Source organism: Miniopterus natalensis, chromosome 6 (assembly GCF_054644295.1).
Source record: "Miniopterus natalensis isolate mMinNat1 chromosome 6, mMinNat1.hap1, whole genome shotgun sequence".
In the NCBI taxonomy this organism is placed as follows: Eukaryota; Metazoa; Chordata; class Mammalia; order Chiroptera; family Miniopteridae; genus Miniopterus; species Miniopterus natalensis.
This window is the reverse complement of record NC_142086.1, coordinates 26,225,827-26,247,809: the sequence shown is the minus strand read 5'-3', so window position 1 is coordinate 26,247,809 and position 21,983 is coordinate 26,225,827. Positions and strand designations below refer to the sequence as shown.

Sequence of the window (21,983 nt, the reverse complement as noted above, 5' to 3'; positions counted from 1 at the left end):
GAAATATTAGGTCTCATGTTGTAATTCATGCCCCTTTTATGAAGTCAAAGGCTTGTGGGTTAGAAAGGGTGACGGTAACAAATTAGTACAATGTCAGCAAATGCTAGATTTTTACAGTTGAATCTATATTTTAAAGAAAGATGTGCTAAAGGTTAAATGTAATAATAAAGTTTCCAATTTATCATGCATAGAATGAGAACCCAAAGAAGACATCCATTTTGTTGGATTTCTATAATGTTCCTTAAAGCCATTAATTTCACCCACATACAGATAAAGAACTTTATCAGAAAATATTGAGGTCAAAGGAACTGTCAGCACTATTGCAGGCAGTGACCCAGAAAATCAGGCTTTAAATCTGAAAGTTTGTTATGAAATCTTTTATTTGGCCATTGGTTTCAAAGAACTCAAGAGATTAGGAGCCTGATGCAAACACTTGGTTAGCAAGGTAGGGAAAAATAAAGGGTCATCTTAATACTTAAATATAAAAATTCTGTGACCAATATTCCAGTTTGATGTATAAAGGAGTATGCATGTTGAGGGAAAATGCTGAGTTACTACAATGACTACCTGGGTTCTTCTGCCCGGAGTCACAACTTTTCAATCTACCTTGACCACTGCTGCTACTGAAACACATTTAATTTTTTAAACATGTTACTTTACAAATATTTATTATCTCCTTAGGAATGTCAGCCTTACTAGAATAGAAAGAGCTTGCCAGCCCTTCACTTACACTGCTACATACTATCCATATCCCTGTTACACAGGCGAGGAGGTGGAGGGTAGCACGTTGAGCGCCCTGCCCGAGCCGAGCAGCGGGTAAGCGGTGGTGCCAGGCGGCCGCCTCGGAGCCCGCGCCCTCCCTCGGGGCCTGGGGCCTCTCGGGCGCTCCTCACAGAGCACAGCTCTGCCCCAGGCCCTGCTAAGCCCACTCTCCTCGCTCCCAGCCAGCCTTGTCGCTTCCTGAGCCATCACTGTCGTTCTCGCCTGCACTTGTTCATTCCTGTCTCTCTCTGCCGTCCCTGTCGGGGCTCCCCTGCCAGGAGAACCCCCAACTCGCTCTCTCCCTACCAAGCTCCCCGCACAGCTCCCCGAATGGAGAGTGCGCCTGCTCCTTGAGTGTCCCGCAGTCGCATTCCCATCACACCTTCGTCTGCTTCGTGCCAGGCTGCTGTCCTTCATCCTCCCATAGCCGGCCTCCGGCCCTGGCCCCGGGTCTCAGGGCCGCTCCGTGGCCGGGCGGAGCAGGTGCTTCAGGGAAACACGCTGAGTTCCTCCGCAGTTCCATGGGTCCTGAGAGCAGCCCTGAGGCCTTTCAGCAAGACCCTGATCTACATGAATACAAAGTGCTTTGAAAGTAGTTCTCTCTAATAACTCCTAGGGAGATACTTGATGCAACCCTAAAATTCATCAGTGACCAGTTTAATCTTCTCGTTAAAGGTAATAAAGAGTTGGATGGAGACTCCCTAGGTTTCTTACGAATTAGAAGTTTCACACCTGAACTCCCTATCTTTGTATTTTGTCCAATAGCATCAACCAGAGCAGCTGTCACTGAACTAAGGCGCTGTTTTTAGAACACTGCTGGTGTTTCCCAGTGGTTTTCCATAGGGAAGTTAGATACACTACGAAGGTTGCAAGCAACTTTACAGTTCATGATTACATTTTATAGTCAAGAAAATAGGTAAGTTGAAGGGAAATTAAGGAAGTTACGACAGTACTCTTCAAATTCCTGATTAGGTGAGAGAAGTCATCGGTAGCAGTGCTTCTTGTGTCTTATTTTTTAATATGTAAAAGTTATATATTGCACTATTGCTCTTGGAAAATGTATTTGGAGGTGATTAATCCTCATTTTACATTTTCAAAATATTTCACTTTATTTCCTTTTTTTTTTTTTTTTTACAATTTTAACCACTTACTCAGTGCCTAGCATCACTGAATTAACTTGGTATTTGCATTGTACTGAAATCAATGGACAGACTCCAGATTCTTGAATCAGTCAAGTCTCCAAATCCACAGATCCTTTTTTGAAGCCTCATCAGTTTGATTTAAGAGATTTTCAAAAATATTTCTACAAGTCACACAAAAAGTGAATTTCCTTGGTGTTTCTTCATAAATAGCCCAGAAAAGGTTACAGATATTTTAAACTGCATTGGAACTGAGGTCCTGCAACAAATCACGTATTGATATCTGAACACAGTGGATCGTAAGATCCCATGTCATTTTTTTCTGTTGTGAAGACCAATTGTTTTAATTGGAACTTTTATGAACTATTGACTAATAAATATTTTCAAATTGGCGGCTTCCTAATACTTAAGATGAATTGTAGGTGGTGTTAAGAAACCATGTGATGAAGAGACTATACTTGTGCTATTGTTACAGAAAACAAAAGAAAGGCATTCTTTAAATCTAGGGGAAAATACTTTCCAAGTGAAATACTTTTTTCTTTTTTGCTTCAGTGATGATTTATGAAAGAAGGGGATTATAGAGATTTAACATTTTCATAGAAGTAATGAGTTTGTGCTGAACGTAGTGTTCTGTATCAGTTTGGCAATTTCTAATGTGCAGTCAGTAATGTAAAGAATCAAAACAAAACTCAACAATCCCAAAACTCTATTTCAGATTTAAATCAATTCTAGTTTATTTAACATTATATCATGTCTACATTTTGTCTACCAGATAATAAAATTTGCATTCGTATCTTGGATTGACAGGTTGCCCGTGTTCCCTGCCCCCCGGTTGCAGTTCAGTACTTTTAAAGCCAGTTATTTGATCTATTTCTACCTCCCGTTTCTGCAGTAGAGAGAGAAAATTATAATCTCAGATGGATTTGATAATAAATGAAATGATTTTCTTACTCCTCTAAGGCATTCAAAAGATATATGTGATGTATATTTCAACATTGTAATATATTAGACAATTACTTTTATTCACAAGATAAGTGCTAAAACTGGGAAATTGTTTTCTCTTATACTATTGCCTGGTGATTATCAGATCATGTCCCAAACAAGTCTTATCCTCAGTGAGTTCAGTGCAAACTTTTAATATTTCTCCAGAAGTTTCTTTTCCTCCCATATTCCTGTTTTGATTAAAACATTACCATCCATCCTGTTACCCAAGTTTGAAACCCTATTGTAATATTGAACTTCTCACTTTAGTAAACTCCTGTTAGTCCAGAAGTTATTAAGTTGTGCTGATTCCATAGAAAATCATCACTGCCCTGATTCTGACATTTTTTGTGTGTGTGCTTAACTTACTGCAAAAATCATTTACTAGTTTTCCTTGCTAATGCTTGTACAACGATTATTTTGAACATTCAGTGATATATCAAATATTATATTTTTGAATGCCTACCTACTATGTATCATTTCTGGTTTCTGGAGAAACATCCTCAATCAATACAAAATCCCTGCTCTCATACAGTGCATGGTGGAAAGAGAGATAAAAATAAGAAAACAGCTTATTTTTAGAGGGTTAATGTCCCACCCTACTTTAAAGACAGTTTTACTTATTGTATTGTTTGTTGCAGGATCAAAGTCAAGGGCTTGGCAATTAGGTTCCTTCACAATCTCTCCTTTATCTCTGCTTCTAGTGTCATCTTTCATGTCCCCCAGTTCCCCTAACTCCTGTTTTTCCAGTTCTCTAGGTAACTCATGATTCCCTAAGCATGGCTTTATGTGCCGCCTCCTCACCGTCTCCACCTGGTAAGATCACACACTTTAAAAAAAGAGCGCAGCTTCAATACCACCCCCATCACCAATTCTCCCACGAACACTTGCCCATTTGCAAACACTCGACTGTTTACTTTCTCCTTCCTTTACAACTTAACCACACGATTTTATGAAGCTTGTGGCGTGGTGTTAAGGTTAACTAGGTGGGTGTCTGCCTCCCACTCTGAAATGCAGTCGAGGTTGGACTTGGGCCTAATTCTTGGTAAGTTCACAATTGAGCACAAGAGCTAGTCTCAAGAGTAGGTACTCAATTACATTCTTTTGAATGAAATGCAGAAGAAACACACACATAAAGGTGTTCTCTAAGGATAATTCTAGACCAAGAAAGAGGTACTGAAGTAACTGAGTGACAAATGAATACATCCTAAATTACTTGCATTGTAAAATAGGTGGTTTTGGAGAAAAAGCAGAATTAAAATTTCAGCTCTGATACCTATTAGATGCATGATCTGGGCCAGCTCTTTTAGCTCCCTCAGTTTCTGCATCTATAAAATGAAGATACGTATGATTTTCAAAGGCTTAGTGAGAAAGCATGTGGTTAGTGAAGTGTCTGGCAGTAGTTGACACTCAAAAGTGTTCGTACGTTCACTTTCTTTCCCTTGTGTGCATAATTATCTGCTTCCCTCTTTTTATTATATTTGTTTACTCTGCAGCAAAAGATAGTTTCTAAAAATGGATCATTTCTATGCTTTACTGTAGTATGGTATGGACATGAACTTTTTTATATCCTATAGCAAAGTAAAAGTGACTGCTAGTTATATTTTATACGATACAGTAAATCCCAGGTTTTAGCACTGCAATTCTCACGTCCCAGACAAATTGGGGTGGCCGGCCACCTTATTCCTTGTGTGCTCAGCAGAGTGGGGTTAGAAGTTGTGGGATTAGAGTGAGATGGGAGGCTATGGAAGACTTTTTCACTTCGGGCCAGTGAACTTACATAATTATCGTCTCACTGCCTCAGTCTCCCCATTTGTAGGCTATATAGTCCTGCTTTGTATACTGGTAATATTGCATGTTATTACATAATAACATGAGGTGAATTAACACCTCCTTCATTGCCTGAGGTATGAGGTGAAATGAAATGGAATGTATTTAAAATACAGGGAATACTTCCTGATACTAAATTGTAAATCACCCAACAGCAGCCTAAAGAATGAATGGATACATGGGAATATTGTTTATATTTCATGACTAGACAGATGTTTATCCTAAACTAGAAAGTTGCTTTCAGAGTTAAAAAGGTTCATTACTAAAAATGACTAAGGTCAATATGTTTAGGAGCTTTCCTGATGCTCTTAAAGGTCATTTTAAATCCCAAAACCTGAAATCAACAGGTTTGAAGTTGCTTTAATGAACAAGATGGTTTCTCCTAGAGTAAAATAATCAAAATGCATATTTTATTACTATAAATAACATAATACATAGTTTTTTAGGAATAGCATTTAGAGGAAGTAGAGTCTTATTTCTAACAAGCTATGCTGTACTCCATGTACAGATTTGTTCCTGTAACAACAGGTCTTGTGGTAAATCTGGAATTGATTTAACCTTAGAGCTATTGGAAGCCCCTAAATCTGTATAACTATGTTGACTTGATTCTCTTAATTTCTTTATTTTGCTTTTTTAAATTTAGAGGTTATTCCAATGTCCTTGGAGAAATGCTGAAGAATAAATTATTTTATTTGGTGATAAAACTGCTGAGCAGGAATTGGGAGGAGTGATCTGCTTTATGAAAGCGCTAGCGCTTCTTAATCTAGATTTGTTCTAGAGCAAATAGAAGGTGTGAGGGTAAAGAAACAAAGCATACCCTCTGCATCCACTGCTGCAGTAATACTCAGTACTGTCTTTCTTTCTACTGAAAATACCATCTGGGCTAAAGATTTCTTCTTAATTAAAGTGTCTCATTGACAAAGACAGTCATTGCCAAAGATGCCTCCTGTTAGAACGTGTCTTCACTATAAGACACTAACCACACTGCAAAATTCTAAATAACATATGCATTTTGAAAAATGTCTTTCTTGATTTTGTATTACATCTATATTTATAAAAGTAATAAAATGATAATGATAAAATTAAAAACATTTTAAAATTATTTGATTTATGACTTTTTGCTTCCCAATTATTATAGAAGATATAATTGATTTATATGTAATAATCGATAGTTTAATCACCATTAGGTGATAGTGAACAAAACACATCAGAGACTTCTCAGGACTTGAAAAACTATATCATATCTAAGTTCAAAACCAAGTTAAACTTGTGTCAAATAAATAATTTTAGGCTGCCTTTGTTCCTGATTTCTTCCTGTGAAAACCTTTTGTGTAGATAATTTAAAAATAGATACATTTAAATCAGCACAGGCATAATAATAACTGACTTTAAAAAACCAAGTTCTTCAATGTGCTAGGCTCGGTTCTAACTCATTTAGTTCTCATACCACCCCGTGGTGAGTATAATTACTAGTTCAATTTAACAGATAAGACTGCCGATGTACTGAGCGTTCAAACAACTTGTCCAGACACACAGTGGGCAGAGCGGGGGCTTGACCCAGGCGCTCTGGCTTGAGTCTGAGTGCTTGGCCAACTTGCTATCCCCCAAGTAATGCTTGGGTCTCCATTAGTAATCTGGAGAACATGAAGTATTACCCTACATCTCACTGCCTCAACTTAAAAATGCATCCTGGAAAGGCATTATGGACTGGGCACGGTGCTGTTCCCAGATATGTTTTGTCCTTGGGAAGTTCTAGGATCTTAAAGATCCATAAAACCCTATAGTATTCTCCATAAACAGGAAATATGTGCTAAGGAAATTTGCTTCCCCCATCTCTCAGCATCAGCTTATGATAATGATTTTAAGTTTCCTTTACAAATCAATTTATTTTAAATTTTCTTAATATTTATATATGGATTAAAAGGACAGAGCTTGACCAGTTGAAATTTCAGTTGTAAAAGGCATACATGAGAACATTCAGAAGTAGTATGTGATATGTTTCTGTAAAACCTCTGGAAAAGACACTAGAAAAACTATTAAAATATCCTAATTTTTTAAAAAAATTAATTTTCAGAGAGAGAGAGAAACATCAATCTGTGCATTCATTGGTTGGTTGTTGTATGTGCCCTGATCAGTCTCAAACCCGCAACCTTGTTGTCCCAGGACACAGCTCTAACCAACTGAACCACCTGGCCAAGGCCCACATCCTGAATATTTAAGAAGAGTTCTGAAACCTTTGGAGAAAGTAAAAGTATCATCACTTTCCAAAAGTGTTTCAAATGCTCTGTGCTTTTACCTTCAAAAGTGTCTTATGGCCCTGGCCAGTGCCTCAGTGGTTAGAGCATTGGCCCAGGGACCAAAGGGTCTCGGATTTGATTCCCAGTTAAGGGCACGTACTTTGGTTTCAGGCTGGATCCCTGGCCCCTGTTGGGGTTGGGGCAAGTGTGGGAAGCAACCAACTGATGTGTCTTTCTCACATCAATGTTTCTCTCTCTCTCTCTCTCTCTCTCTCTCTCTCTCTCTCCCTTCCACTCACTCTGAAAAGCAATGGAAAAAATATCCCCTGGTGAGGATTAAAAAAAAAAAGTGTCTTATGGTCCCATGGACACAGACAATAGTGTGGAGAAGGCCTGGGGGTGTGCAGGGGGTGGGGGAGGGGGGTGGTGATGGAGGGGATCAGTGCAGGAAAAGCAAGGGGGAATTCTGTAATACTTTCAACAATAAAGATAAATTTTTAAAAAAGTGTCTTATAGTTACAGAAATGATAAAATATTCAACTTTTAGGTGTTTTGTATCATTCACCAATCAAAAGAAAATTTAAAAATAAAAAACTCTAGACAGGATATATTGAATGTACATTAACGACAGGGGTTATTTATGGCGAGACTTTAATTATAACGAAGAAAACATTTGTTACATAAATTATATATATGACATAAATTAAACTACTAACCACTTTCCTTTTCTTCCTTCCATGGAAAATGTTATTTTTAAATGTTTTCTGCAACTCTTGAAAGAGGTTTAATTTTTATTTTTTAATTCAATTTTGCTAAATACACTCCCTGTAAGACCTCTGTGAACAGAACTATGAAAAGCCAACATTGTGCCACAGGGCAACTTCCACTGTGCTTTGTCCTATAAAGTAAAAGAATGAACGCTGAGATGAGACGCCTTCTGTAGCAGGGCTGGTCTAGCCCCACCTTACGCATGTTCTTAAGTGGCCCAGCGGCTCGCAAGGGCACGAGTGCTGCCCTGTGGGAATCAGTGTGGTTCTCCGAAGGGGAAGAGGCATTGGAGCAGCTGTTTCTTGTCATGTTTCCAATTAAAGTGAAAACCCAATGACACAAAGATTAAACACTGATTCACGTGGAAACCCAGCTAATTTAGCAAGCTGTGTAAAGCTTTTCAGAATATTTTTTTGTGAGAAAAACATTCTTGGGTGAATCTTTTGAAAGCATTGGTAGTTCCTTTGAATAGGACCAAAATAGATGGCACAATTTATGATAAAGCAAGAAGAACTCTAGGGGATAGGTTATGTTCTCAACTGAGAATTTAAGGAATTATATACATAAGATCCAGATTTTTTAAGATTCAAGCTTATTCAAATGATAGTAAGATAAAAGAAGCACTTGTACTAGTAAGAAGGCATAACTAAGGTCAAAGGCTAAAACTATTTAAAGAATCTGAAAAGAGAAGTAAAAAGAGCTAGAAAACATTGGGAGATCACTCAAAGGCTCTTTTAAGATTTTTCATGTCTTTTTGGCAGTAAAAAAAAAAAAAAAGAAAGAGATTCTCTTTGTAAATGTTCCAGACTTTGATATCAAATGCATCCTGTAGCTCTGTATACTTTTTCTTTTTAATGCACTCTTGGCCTTACATAAAGATGCTGCTTCTCACTATGTCAGTTAAATATAATTTTATATGTAGAACATTGACTTTTTAAGAACTTGAGAGTCTTCATTTATGGATTTCAGGGTTCCAGAAACCTCCTGTTTCTATGCAAACATTTAGAAAAGAGTCATATGACAGTAAGAGAAAAGAAGCATTTATGCCAATAAGAAGGCACGGCTGAGGTCAGAGGCCAAAACTGCTTAAAGAATCTGGTGATAGAGAACCAAAAAGAACTAGTAAAAATTGGGAGGTTACTCTAAGACTCTTTTAAGATTTTTCATGTCTTTTTTCATATCCATTTTCTCAGGGGAAGAGTCTATGTTATTTTTGGCCAAGAAAGAAAGCATAATCCGTAAGGAATCTGACTTCGTGACCTGTACTCCAACATCAGGGCCATCTGTCCAGAGGAGTGCTTAAACTCATAAAACTCTGCAATACAATTTTTATGAACTGAATGTTATTTGAAGGTTCAAATTATACCTTCAATTCTGTAGATGTTCCCATCCTGAATTTTCTTATTCCAAGTGGTATCTTCAAGTTGTCTTAAGTCATTTTGTGACCTTTGTATTTCTCCTCAAGTAAGGCAAAGAACCAAAGGATGCTGTATAATCTTTCTGGACTATAAACTCACTGACTTTAAGCCATAGAGATTGAGTGCAACCTTGACACGACCTAGCTAGCCCCTCTTGTGCTGGTTTTAGAAGCTATCAATATACCCCCCGATGTGTTCTTAAATGACTGTCTAACCTGTAACTAACAGTGTTGCAAATATTTTAAAGGGGTGGCTTATGGGTATATGACTAAATACACTCCTGTCACCTTCCTTGTGCTTCTGTTGGCTGGTGTGTTCTTTTTGTCAGCATCGGTGGCCCTCTCTTCTCTAGTCTCTGCTGAGTCCTGAAATAGAACAATCTTGGTCTCCTGCCCAGTCCTGCCCCAGGTCCCCAATCTAGTTTCTAGTCATTGCAGTTCTTCAGGGTTTCCTTCTGAAACCTGTGGCTGCACAAACTTTCGAAAAGGAGAGTTCTCTAGGGGATAAGTGGCCGGTGGGTACTGAAGGACCTATTGGGTCTTGACACCACACAAATGACAAGGAATTAGGAAATCAGGAGTTAGGAATCCAGATGAAGGTATTTCTTTTTACCACAGTTTACATTTTGAGTCACTTACTGAGGATTTTACTTTGCAAGTTTAATCCAGTTTTCCTATTCCTTTTACAGTTAGCTTTTGCTTTAAGTAGGTACATGCAAACACTCATTCACATTCACCTCATTCGGGCAATTGGCAACATTCTCAACTGCAGAAATGTGCAAAACATATACCTTTCAATCAAAGAAGATTGTGTTCCCCCTGAAGATTTCTTACTAAAAAAAGTAAACCACTGTCTCTTATCTTTTATGTATATTTATTGGAACAACATTTTGTCAAAGATAAAATAGGTAAATTGTCATAAATACTACAAAAAATATAAAAAGAATAACCCTCCTCAGCAGAGCTACAGTCACCAGAAATTGTCTTGTCAAAAGTGACTAATTTTGAAATGTCAAATTGTGAACCCAACACAAGGTTACTTTCTCTAGGATGCCTGAACATATGAAGAAATAAAATGGTTTGCCTCGATTTTTCTGTACTTGATTGTATTTAAAAGGTATACACTTTTCCACTGTTGATTTCCCTCGACATATCGAGTCCATGCCAATTTTCCTTAACTCACTGTACATTCCTCTGAAGTCTGCCACCTAGTCTTACATATTCGTGTGACTGCTTTTCTGCATCGAAACCCGATAATACCACAGTCACGAGATCCGAGATTCTCTGCAGCTCCAACCCTATTTGTCATTCCCAGCTTATTTCTAACATCTAAACGATATGCCTTCCGAATAAAAACTTTTCCTTGACTCAAGAAGAACGCATGCAATACTTGCTCTGACTCCACAGAGATGGGATTTCACATGAACTATAAAAAGGGAAGTATTGCTAATCGTTGTTAATGGACTTTGAAGGCATTTTAGTAGTGGCTCAGCACTGGGGACCTTTGCTGTAGAAATGGATTAGGATGGATTAGGATGGATCTGCTACTGGTTTAGAGCGAAGTGGACTGCGGACTCCCTTCCTAAGGCTGCCAGGCGGGGCACAGGGATGAGGGTATGAGAGGGTCTGGCTATTCGAGTTGACGGCTCATCCAAATCTCTTTCCAAAGGGTAAAGAAAGAAATGATACTAAACTTCGTTATTAATGATGACAATCTCGTTTTTGAGCCCCACGTGTTCACATTCCTGCTGTGATTTGATTCAGAGGCACAGGAGTCAATGAGGGGAAGACAACCACTGGCTCCATCCTGCTGCATCTTAGGTGCTGACAGTCACCTAACACGTCGTGCAACGAGAAGCAGCTCCGGGAAAAACGTCAAAAGGGGGTCATATATATCGCCCTGTATTTAGAGCACAGGCAGACAGACTGACGTGGTGTTTCCTCAGTAACTAGAGTCTCCAAGATTAACCACAAAGGAAGCCTTAGGGAGACCTTCGACACGGACTTTCTTTTTCTAGCATCTATCCATTTCTAAATCCCACATGCGGCGTGTTTTCATCGTTTCCTCTTTCATAGGCTTCACTTACAATCGGCAAAGCTTGTTAGTTTAAGGCATACATTTCGGTTTGGCCTAGAATCCAATCTATCTATATATATGTATGAGTTACTTCATTAGTGAAAAACATTATTTTCCAGTCTCCTGCAAGTGACAGACAACTGACAGAAAAATGCAAGCTAGAAGTGTGTTGATCCAAATCCTACTCAATCTGGGGTATTATTTTCTAAGTAATCATCAGATAATAAATACCCCTTTACATTTTATAAATAAGTTTTGTTTTTAAGACACATAGTGATATTTGGATTTTACATAAATTTAAGATACCACTTGATGTCAGATGGTTATTGTGAAGTGACAGAGAAAACCAAATCCGTGAAACCTCCATGTTACTCCATTATTGTCACTGCATAGTTTTATTTCTCCATGACTTCATTACCATGCTTTCATTTATGTATGTCAAGCACGTGAAACCCTCAATAATATAAAAGGCTTTGGTAGAGGTAGTCTGTCATAAGGTGAGCTACTAGTCTAAGACCCTGTGTAAAATGTTCTATCCCATTTCCAAGTACTGTTTGACTATAGAATTCAATTAAAAAAAATAACTAGATATAGCAAAGAGAGCAAGCTTATTATCATTTTAGAGTACATGCCCAATAACATGTTTGGAATAGGTACATCCATTCTTTTCAAGGAGCAGAATTTGAATAGGAAGGAACACAATGGGAAAGGCTTTGATATTAAAGAATATAAATTCGGTTATGTCATTCTAACTCCTTTCTTTCCCCATCTCCTTGTCTTCTCTCCTCTCTTCTCCCCTCTCTTCCTACCTTCGCTCTCCTCTCTTTTTCTCTCCTGTGATTTTCATACTTCATTGGGTGACTACTATATGGAAGACACTGCATTAAATATATGAATATACTTGCTATTCAACTTTCAGCCAGTTACTTCCTGGTGTTTGAAACTAAGATTAATAAGCCTTTACTAGACCTTTCTAGAAATGAGAAAGTTTATAAACAGCCATCCCTTGGTATACACACTGGATTAATTGTAGTCCCCCTCCAGCCAGGATATCAAAATCCAAGGATGCTCAAGTCCCTGATATATATACCTATATATATCTAACCTATATATACCACATGGGCTACAGCAGGCTAGGCCTGCACATAACTTCATTTGCATGAATTCAGCATAGTGGTCGGTGTGTGACAAATTCAAGTTTTGCTTTTTGGAACTTTCTGAGATTTTTTTCTTGAATACTTTCCATCTGTGGTGAGTTGAATTCATGGATGGGAAACCCTTGGATATAGAGGGGCAAATGTAAACAATGTAGATAACTGACAATTGTTACATAAATACTAATTTCAGGCTTGTCTGCTTTCTGGGTCTCATGATTCAATAATTCTATTATTGAAGTTAACGTAAAAATAAGTTAAGTGCTATAAAATAGCGCTCCTTGGTAGCACAGTGTGACATGAATGCAAAGAAATGAGTTTATAGAAGACATGTATCTCATTTAAATCTGATTAACATAAGTAACTGAGAAACTTAATTAGCATCATCATCAGGACAAGTTTTGTGATTCTTTGAAGGACACAGCAAAAGTCTTCATGGACCCTCAAAGTACTGTCAATTGGTAGAAAGCAAATTAATTACTGCCCAGAGGACATCAACCCTTGGCCAGCCTTTTACAGTGCCATGGTTTAGGTCAAGGGAGGAATTGCTCCCTGCCCGCGTAGGGACTTCAAGGGTCATCAGTTCAGCTATTGTATGGCAAAGAGATACTTTAGTTTTTTGTGTTTTTTTTTAAAATGAAACAATAAAAACTAATGATAGCAGCTTCATTCTTCTTTACACAAAATTATAATGAAAATTCTTGGGAAATAAGCTATAGTTAAATGGAAGAGGAAGGAAATTACCTTGGAAATCACAGCAGCCACTGCTGGAAAGTAGCAGAGACAGTGTACAAGGATCACTTACCAGAGATACAGAAGCTAGGAGAAGTGAGTTGAGCAAATTTGTTTGAGGGAACAGAAACAAGTTTAGATCTATAAACTTTTTATGAAGCAATTTTGTTACACCTGATTTATGTTTAAGTCATGAAAAACTGAAGTGAGTTTTCTCTCCTATGAAAGCTAGAGGCAAATTTGGCTTAAAGCCTAAAAGAACAGAAATGCTAGAGCATTCTCTTAGGCTCCTCTCTGGAAAGCTGGTTCTGTGTATGTGCTACAGAAACCTCGTCTTGCTTCTGTCATCCTCACTGGCTATACAAGGGTTATTTATTTACTTTTCATCAGTGATGTTGGATAATTTAAGTCACTACTGAACTTTGTTATGTCATTTCTGCCAAACATACCTATATCCACCAAGAGCTGTCATTGAGTTAAGAATTAAGCCATTAAAATACAAATTATTCCTTCATCTCCTAATTCCAATCACTGAGATACTAAGAATATTTATGAAAGTTACATTTCTATATTTGCAACAACAACAAGAACATTCCTGTGCAACTGATAGCCTTTTTGTTTTTAGGGAGAGAAAAAGGTGGCACGCTCATCAGAACTAAAATGCTAATTTTGAATTCACATAATTTTTTTGGTTCTTACTCTATCAGTATGGCATTTCTGGTCACAAAGTATCCAACCACATCAGTAAATATCCAGTGATAAAACCAAAAGACATCAGAGCATGTTTATAGCTTGTTAGTCTTTGTATGTTTTAATTAAGTAGGCAAGTGTAATTAAAAGGCAAAAGAAAAATGGCAATATAATAATCTCGGGCTTTGTTGGTATAATTTTGCTAAGAAATGCAAGAAATATGCATGTTGGGATTTTGTTTTTGTTGGATTTCCCAGTCTTTTAAAATGTTCCCAGTATATTGCTGGCTGGGCCAGCCTCTTGAATACATATGGTCATCATCATAATTTGTAGCATAATTATTAATTATGATAAAAAGACAAGAATTATGATTAAAAAACTCCAAGAATCAACATCCTAATGCTATTTTGTTAAGACACATATAAAATATAAAGGTGGATTGCATCCTTCAGGAACAAGGGAAGAAGGCAGCTGGATATTTTACAAAATGACAGAGGAAACACAGTTTGCGATTATAATAATGGATAATCCACACTAAACTTTGATTTACTAAACTTTAAAACTGCATTTTAAAATGTTCAATATCCAATAGTTTGTTTCTCTCATTGATAGAATATGGCTTAGATCAGCTTGTTATTTGTAGGGAGAAGTGCACATTAATTTTCTTTCCAAAAATTTCAATTTTGTTAACTTTCTGGCTTTTCCCCAAATTGTTTTTCTTTAGTGAAATGGAATTTTAGTTAAATCTCTATAAACTTACCAGGTATGGAATTACTTTTTCTGTTAATAACAGTCAGTATTTAATTCTCTTTTCTAGCCTATTCCAAATGGCAAAGCAGAGTAAGTCCATCCCTGTTTTATTCTAGAGTTACACATTTGGGAGCTGAAGCTGTAGTTTTTATTTACGTAAAAACTTCCCCTAAAGACGAGGCAGCACTCTGCTAACTGGGCGCTCAGGTGACAGCCCTCCCTTCCGCTTCCTTTATACCATTTTCCCAGCATTGGGTATCATAAATGTGGTTCGTGCATTTATGATAGTCACTTGCATTTCTTTCAACAATGTTCTTTAGAAATACTTATTTTTGTATGGTGGCCTATCAAGTGTGACCACAGTCCCACTGTTGCATATGGCGACAGAAAATTTCACCTGAAATACCTACCAGCAGGAATCCTGGGGGGCAACGATCCTCCCGCGGGCACTGGATTCGGAGCCTGGATGCTACTTAAAAACCCTGCCCTCAGGAAGCTGGGGCAGAACGTCTCCATCCCAATGGCCGGGAAGGATCCTTTTAAGAGATTAAAAAATTGACATTAATCAAAGTCTTCTTTGTGGAAAAGTTGTTGATCATTTAAGTGGAATAAAACCTATAATCAACAAAGACATCAAACCATACGAGGAAGCTATGAAATTCAAAGGAATGGAAAATATTCTTATTCATAAATTTTAAAAATCAACCTAGTTTTTTAAAAAGAAAACTACTTTAACTAGTTACAATTAAGAAGTGTTTAGAAGCATCAGAATGCTAAGATAAAATCTCCAAACCTACATTTGACAAAGGGGATATAAATGCATGGTATTGACATTGTCTGTTTGCAGAATTCATGTCCACGTGATTTACAGACATGCAGAAATAGTCACAATAGTGTCTGAGGTCTGTGCTACACCAGAAGGAACAGTGCTTTACTTCAGGTTTGTTAGAATCAGTGTTTCAAATGAGGAAAACTTTTGTACTTTACAGTAATTACACGTTTTTGAAAGAGTGGGAAGAAAAACAACATATACCACTCTTAATATGTTACACTTTTCTATTTCAGACAAGACATCAGAGTTTGCAAAGGTAGAACCCATATGCTTTTCCATTTATAAGAAGGCAATTATGAAGAGAAAAAAAGGTCAACTACCTGGAAATTTACCCATAAAATTATATAATGAATTATAGAATAAAGGAATGTCAGAGCAAAGTAGGACTTTAGAGATCATCCGGTCAAAAAATTCTCATCTTATAGACCAGCAAATTGAGGCCTGTTGTAGAGAGGAAGTGCTATCAGGTCACTGACAGACTCCCAGGACACAAAGTTTCCACTATAGTGGAACTATATTTATTTCCACGATAAATAAGGAGCCACTTCCTGTTTGGGAGATTGCTCTGGTCTGAATATGAATGAGAAACCCTGCACTTTGGAATCGTAGAGGGCTTATTATTTTGGTGTTTCAGTGACCTTAACGCCGCTAAAGTCATTCAGAATAAAATTTAATATATATGCAGTACCAGCGCATGGGGAGCACTGGTAAGATATGGCATATCTAAGTTTAAATCAAAATAATACCCTAAACACCAGTTACCCTGGTTGTTGTGAGAAATGCATCTCATTTGGGCCTACGAAACACCACCAGGTCCAGCAGTTTTCATTTGTAGAGACCTACGATCTCTCCTCCCACACTCAGATTTAGCAAGTCCTTTGTGTTTAAGAGCCTTCACTCTGTTTCTTGACACACATTTTTCACCTAAAATAAGTTAAAATTTGAGGCTTCTTTAAACTCTGACCAGTATTAAAGGGACCTAATATACCATGCTCTGTATATCTTGCTTCTATGGAGAAACTTGTTCCTAAAAAAAGGCTAGCGTTTCTTGATATTTTTAGGAAAGAGCAAAGTTACCAAGTATGTTTTAATGGGTGAGTACTATGCACTGTACACTGGGTTAAAGAAACCACTGAAAACCCAGCTGGGCGTGGCTCAGTGCTTGAGCACCGACCTAGGATCCAGGAGATCGCGGTTTGGTTCCCGGTCAGGGCACAGGCCCGGGTTGCGGGCTCGATCCCCAGTCGGGGGTGAGTAGGAGGCAGCCGATCAATGACTCTCTCATCACTGATGTTTCAACTCTTTCTCTCCCTTCCTCTCTCTGAAATCAAGAAAAGATATATTTCTTTAAAAAAAAGAAACCACTGAAAGAAAATCATGTGCTGTGAATAAACTGGCTTTGGGGTTGATTTCACTGGTTTTTTTAGTAAAATTGTACAGCAGGGCTGGAGCCCCTTGAACGTCAAGAGGTGCGGCCAAAGTGCCAAGCAGCAGGCAAGAAATTGCTCAGGGTTAACTTTCCACCAATAGGGAAACGAATTTCTCCTTTGTTACTGATGGGATATTTATCACTGAGCACAAAGTTAATACGTGTCCATGTGCAACGCTTCGTCACTGTCTGAGAAAATGCTCATAATGAAGGAACTTCACTGAGCACCAGGTGGAGATAATTGTATCACACATTTATACAGCGTTCTTATTTAAAGTCACAAAAGAAATGGTGATTTTACAACAGGGAGAATAATTACAGGAAATCCAGGTTTTATTAGAGGCTGTGAAAAGCAAAAATAATCCAATTTTAGCTGATTATGGATTTATTGAAGCCAAGTAATAGGAAGCCTGGTTAAAAATACTAAATCACAAAGAAAAAGAATAATATAATCATGCACAGGAAACCAAAAGGGATATAAATGTAATTATCTTAAAGGAAATTTGGAGAAAAACAAAAGCATGGAGAGCAGGGACTCTAAATAATGTTAATATGCTTCACATTTAGAGATTTTTTAAATCTGAGTTTTTGCTATTTTTGCCAACATTATTTTAAACTGTTAACTTAGAAAAGATTTCCATTATTTTAAGTCCTTGAAAGAAACTAAATACAAATATAATGCTATTGCTATGATTACATTGCTGACTTGTTTTTTTTTTAGTTGTGACAGCCTGTCATATTTAATAGCAGCTTTCATTTTCAGAAAAAAACTCGCTGCATTATTCATAATAGTTTTGCTATGTTTCTTTACTATGGGTTAAAAGATCTTTCATTCATTGTGGCCTATCTTCCTTAAGGAACTGTCACTTTTTAAAAAATATCTAAAACAAACAAACAAAGAAACAGAAAGACTAGTGCACATGAGTACATATTCAGTTGAGATATCATGTTATGTGATAATAATGCCTTATCATTTTTCTCAAGGTCAGTCATGTCAATAGAGATTGTATGAAACACTACAGCGCTGAGTTTTCACAATTCAGTCAGGAAAACTGAAATTATTCTTTGTTATAATTCCCTTATCTCTTATTCCACAAGAATTTAAGTTCATGAACCTTTTTCAGATTGGATATGAGATAATTTGAGTCTGGTTTGCCCTATTGCTTAAGTCGCTGACTCTCTTTGGTTTTTTTCTTAAGTAATTATACTGTAGCTGAAGAATATACAATGTCTAATATCTATAGCAGGAGAAATGTAAATTTTCATGAGTATTTTGTTTTTAGTTACATTCAGTAGAGTAATTGTTTGCTAATATAAATTAGATTTTTATGTGATGAGAGAATTCCTTTAGCCATTACAAGCTTGAAATATAAGATGTGTCACTTAACAAATTTTTCTAAATCTCAAATACTTGAGTTTCCAGTTTGCTACTGATTCTGAGTTGGTGGGTTAAAGAGAGACCAGAATGTGACATTAATTGCATTTTTTTTAATATAGAGTTCCCAGATAACTGGGTATCCTGAATTTTTATTTGCTAAATCTGGCAATCCTACTATGATAAAATTTCAAAGTTACAGATATCAGATGGACAACAGACACTATTAACTAGTGGTGTAAGGTAAGTTGATGCAAGTCACTGGCTGCATGGGTCAGTGATTTGTCTGTCTTTCATTAGCTCAGTGGCTCTCATGCCCCTTCCGGAGCATTACAGATTGTGAGTGGGGAAAGACATTACTGCTGTTCAGTGGGTAAGGGTCAGGATGGATGCTAAAGGCATTGCAAAAAGTGGTATACCACTTGCACAAAGGAGAATTCTCTCTCAAAATGCTAGTAGCATCTACTGAGAAACATTGTACAAGAGTAAAGAATATATTAAAAAAAATTGCTAGTCAATAGGTCATATCAAGAGACCACCATGTGAAAAAAGCAGAAATTGATATGGCCTATCCTCTCACATCTGGCTTGATCAATTAGTGGAGGATATTGATTACTTAGATTACCTGAAAATAATCTGGCCTGTAACCAGTTTTCAAAGAATTATAATAAAATATATTTAACACTTAAACTTAATGAAACAAAATTCCATTTTAAATTTGATATTGCAGCAATCTCCCTGAAATAACTTTACACTGGAAATTAGATATTAAGGATTTGTGTAAAGAAGACAAACTGTGACCTTGTGCCTCAATTTCCTCATCTATAAAATGAAAATAACTGACCCTACCGCATGGGACTCTTTGTGAGAATTAAATGAAAGTAAAAGATCATAAGTATAAGACAATATTATTAAATAGTGGTAATTTAAAAAACTCCACCTATTTAGGTGAAAAATTGAGATAAAGATTGATCAGATTTTCTAATGCAGAACTATCCCCCTCATGTAAGCACACAAATCCCTAACAGAAGAAATCCCTTCTTTGAAGATGCCATATCAATAATTTAATTTTGATGCAAAAAAGTTTAATAAGAGCAATATCCCTATAATATGAACTTTTAAGATATGACTCTTTCCTGTTGTTCCCATTAGGTTGTATTTTTGGAGATACTCATTTTGATCTACGTGAGGACAGAGAATACACAGGCTTAATTAAAGACAAACAATTTAGAATTGAAAACTTAAAATACATGCACGCATGTATATTAAATAAATTATAATACTCATAATACTTCCGTGGAGGGTGTGCAAAATTTTTACTGTTAGAGGTGTGTGATCAAAGAATATTGTAGACCATGTGCTTAAACAATAAAATGGTGAGAAAGATGCCAAAGTATTCATGAAGTAAATTTATTTCAAGGGCTTGAACATTTAGGACAGAGCCTTGATTTCGTCTGACACAAGGCAGTGATTCTAGAAGACCATGTTGTTCCTTATGTAGTGGATATAATTAGAAAATTTGTAATAAAGGCCCAAGCAAGCACATAAAATATGGAAATTCCATGTCTTCAACTCCTATAATGAGTTCTTTATCAACTACAATATGAAGTGTGAGGATGATCTAGTCTGATATAAAAAGAGATCACAAAAAGTAACTGTGAACAGTATTAAAAAATATGGATTTACACTAATATCATAACTAACCAGGCCCTACATATGTAGCATTTCATGCATATTATGCCTGTGTGTGGTGTATATATTATTTGAAGTCAAGTATTGAAATAAACTGAACTTACAATCAGACACTATATTAATACATTTTGCACTAATATATAAAACTAATATTCAAAATATTTTAATTACTTGTATTTTATATTTGTGTTTTATAATAAGTACAAAAATATAGTACAGTAAGACAGAAGATATATATGACATAAAAAATTAGTATTTATATAGTAGAGAGTTTGGCTCAAAATGTTTACTATGGGGGCATGGCCAAAAATTTGAAAAGCTGAGAATTGAGCATGTATGCATTCAGTGGGGAGATCCTTTCTTCATTCTTAAGTATCCACACTGAGTTCTGTAACTGGTACATAGTAGCCACTCCATAACTGTGTGGTTGAGGTTAATAGTGGTACTTCTGAGCTACAGTATGAGTAACTTCAAAGTTCAATGAAAACAGTCTGTTAAACCAAATGCTATGCCAAGGGCTGTTTCCCCCCAGGAATGTTCACTTCTGAACCTTCAAAGCTTTTCTACCTTTCCATCTCTTTCTCTACCAGTTGATCTATCTACCTATTAATTTCACTTGTCCTTTCTTTGTCAGACTGTGTGTTTCTCTCCATTCCTGTGTATCTCATGTTTTCTCTCCTTAGTGTCTCTCTCTTCTATATTTGTTCCTCCACTGAGGGAAGAAAACCATAATCCCATTATATTTGTTTGAGCATATGCTTCCTAGTTTTCTATGCTGGCGGATGAAGCCTCAGACTCTAACAGCTACATCACCAGAGAGGAAGACCAACAACAGTAAGAAGAGCCATTTTCATGTAAGGCATTGGGAGAATGCACGTTTTACTCCATGGAGACCTCCCTTTGGGCCTCTTTACATAATAGCCTGGCAGTCTAGGAGAAACTAAGCCACTCTGTCTGGTATGGTAGAGAAAATATTCCTGCCCCATTGTGGTAGATGAGGTGGGCCAGCTGGAAGCCTAACATGGTCTCTTCTAACTTGGTCAGAACATGCCCAGAGTAGGGTTTCAATAAATGCAAGTTGAATAAGGTAGTAAATAAGTGATTAAATGAAAGGTGCCAAATTGCTCCTTAACCAAGTATTTCAGTAGGATCTAAGGAAGTGCTCTGCCTGTTCAAATGCTTCCTAGACCAATAGCCACTTTCTAATGACTAGAAGACAGCTAATTTTCTATTAGGCTTGGAATGTGAAAGAGACTATTCTACTCATGAATAACTCATTTATCCTTTTAGTCATTCGTGGACATTTTCATTTATTCAGTAAATATTTATTAAGACACCTATTTTTTTTAACCTGGTCCCACGATACGCATTTCCAGTACAAAAATAGGAAATCAAACAATTTTTGATACGACACTATCATTTTCAGGAAATGATTCTAACCAGGCTAAGCCAAAGATGCAGTTACATAATTTTGTTCATTTCCTAAATTCTTATAAATCAAAATATGCCTACAATTAAATTAGTATTTTCCTCCTTAACTACCGGCACAGCTAATCTCAAGGCACATTCTTCAAGCACCAAACACAATGAAAGATCATGGTACCATCACTGTTTTGTTTCTGATTTTTTTTGATCCTTCAGGTCACTGCAATATGAATTTTATAGATTTCTTATCCTGTTGTTGTTCAGTAGGTTGTAATAAAAGTATTGAAGTAAAAAGAGCAGTTTCATGGCTACATTTTATGAGTTATTTCTTCAGTGCTAGAAAGAAATTTTCAGCTTTGCCTGAGTTATTTTTAAACTTGTAGAGGCATAATAAAATTATGGTTGCTCTAAATTATTTTTTGAAACCAGAGCATTAACAAAGAGAATTAAAATATTTTGAAACTGATTAAGAATAAAACATTTATCGAAAAATATATTTGAATTTATATTTAAAATAGAGGCTCTTTGACATTTTTAAAGCAACTATTTCAAATGTCTGAGTTTCCTCACCTGTGAAATGATGAACTTGGACTAGAACTTCCCCAAATTTCCTTTTAGCTCTATAATTTTTTTACACATAATTTTTATTTCATTTGCTGCATTGAATTCAACCTCTATTTCTCCCAGTGTGGG

At 36.7% G+C, this 21,983-nt stretch overlaps 1 protein-coding gene across 1 annotated transcript in view; it reads right to left on the bottom strand.

Moving 5' to 3' along the window:
• The window catches only part of EPHA6 (EPH receptor A6), a 771,763-nt gene that overhangs the window by 138,028 nt on the left and 611,752 nt on the right, over positions 1-21,983 (bottom strand). Inside the window, exon 12 of the mRNA XM_087818112.1 lies at positions 14,948-15,073. Coding sequence (XP_087674238.1) covers positions 14,948-15,073 — 126 coding nt within the window. The remainder of the gene's footprint in view (positions 1-14,947; positions 15,074-21,983) is intronic.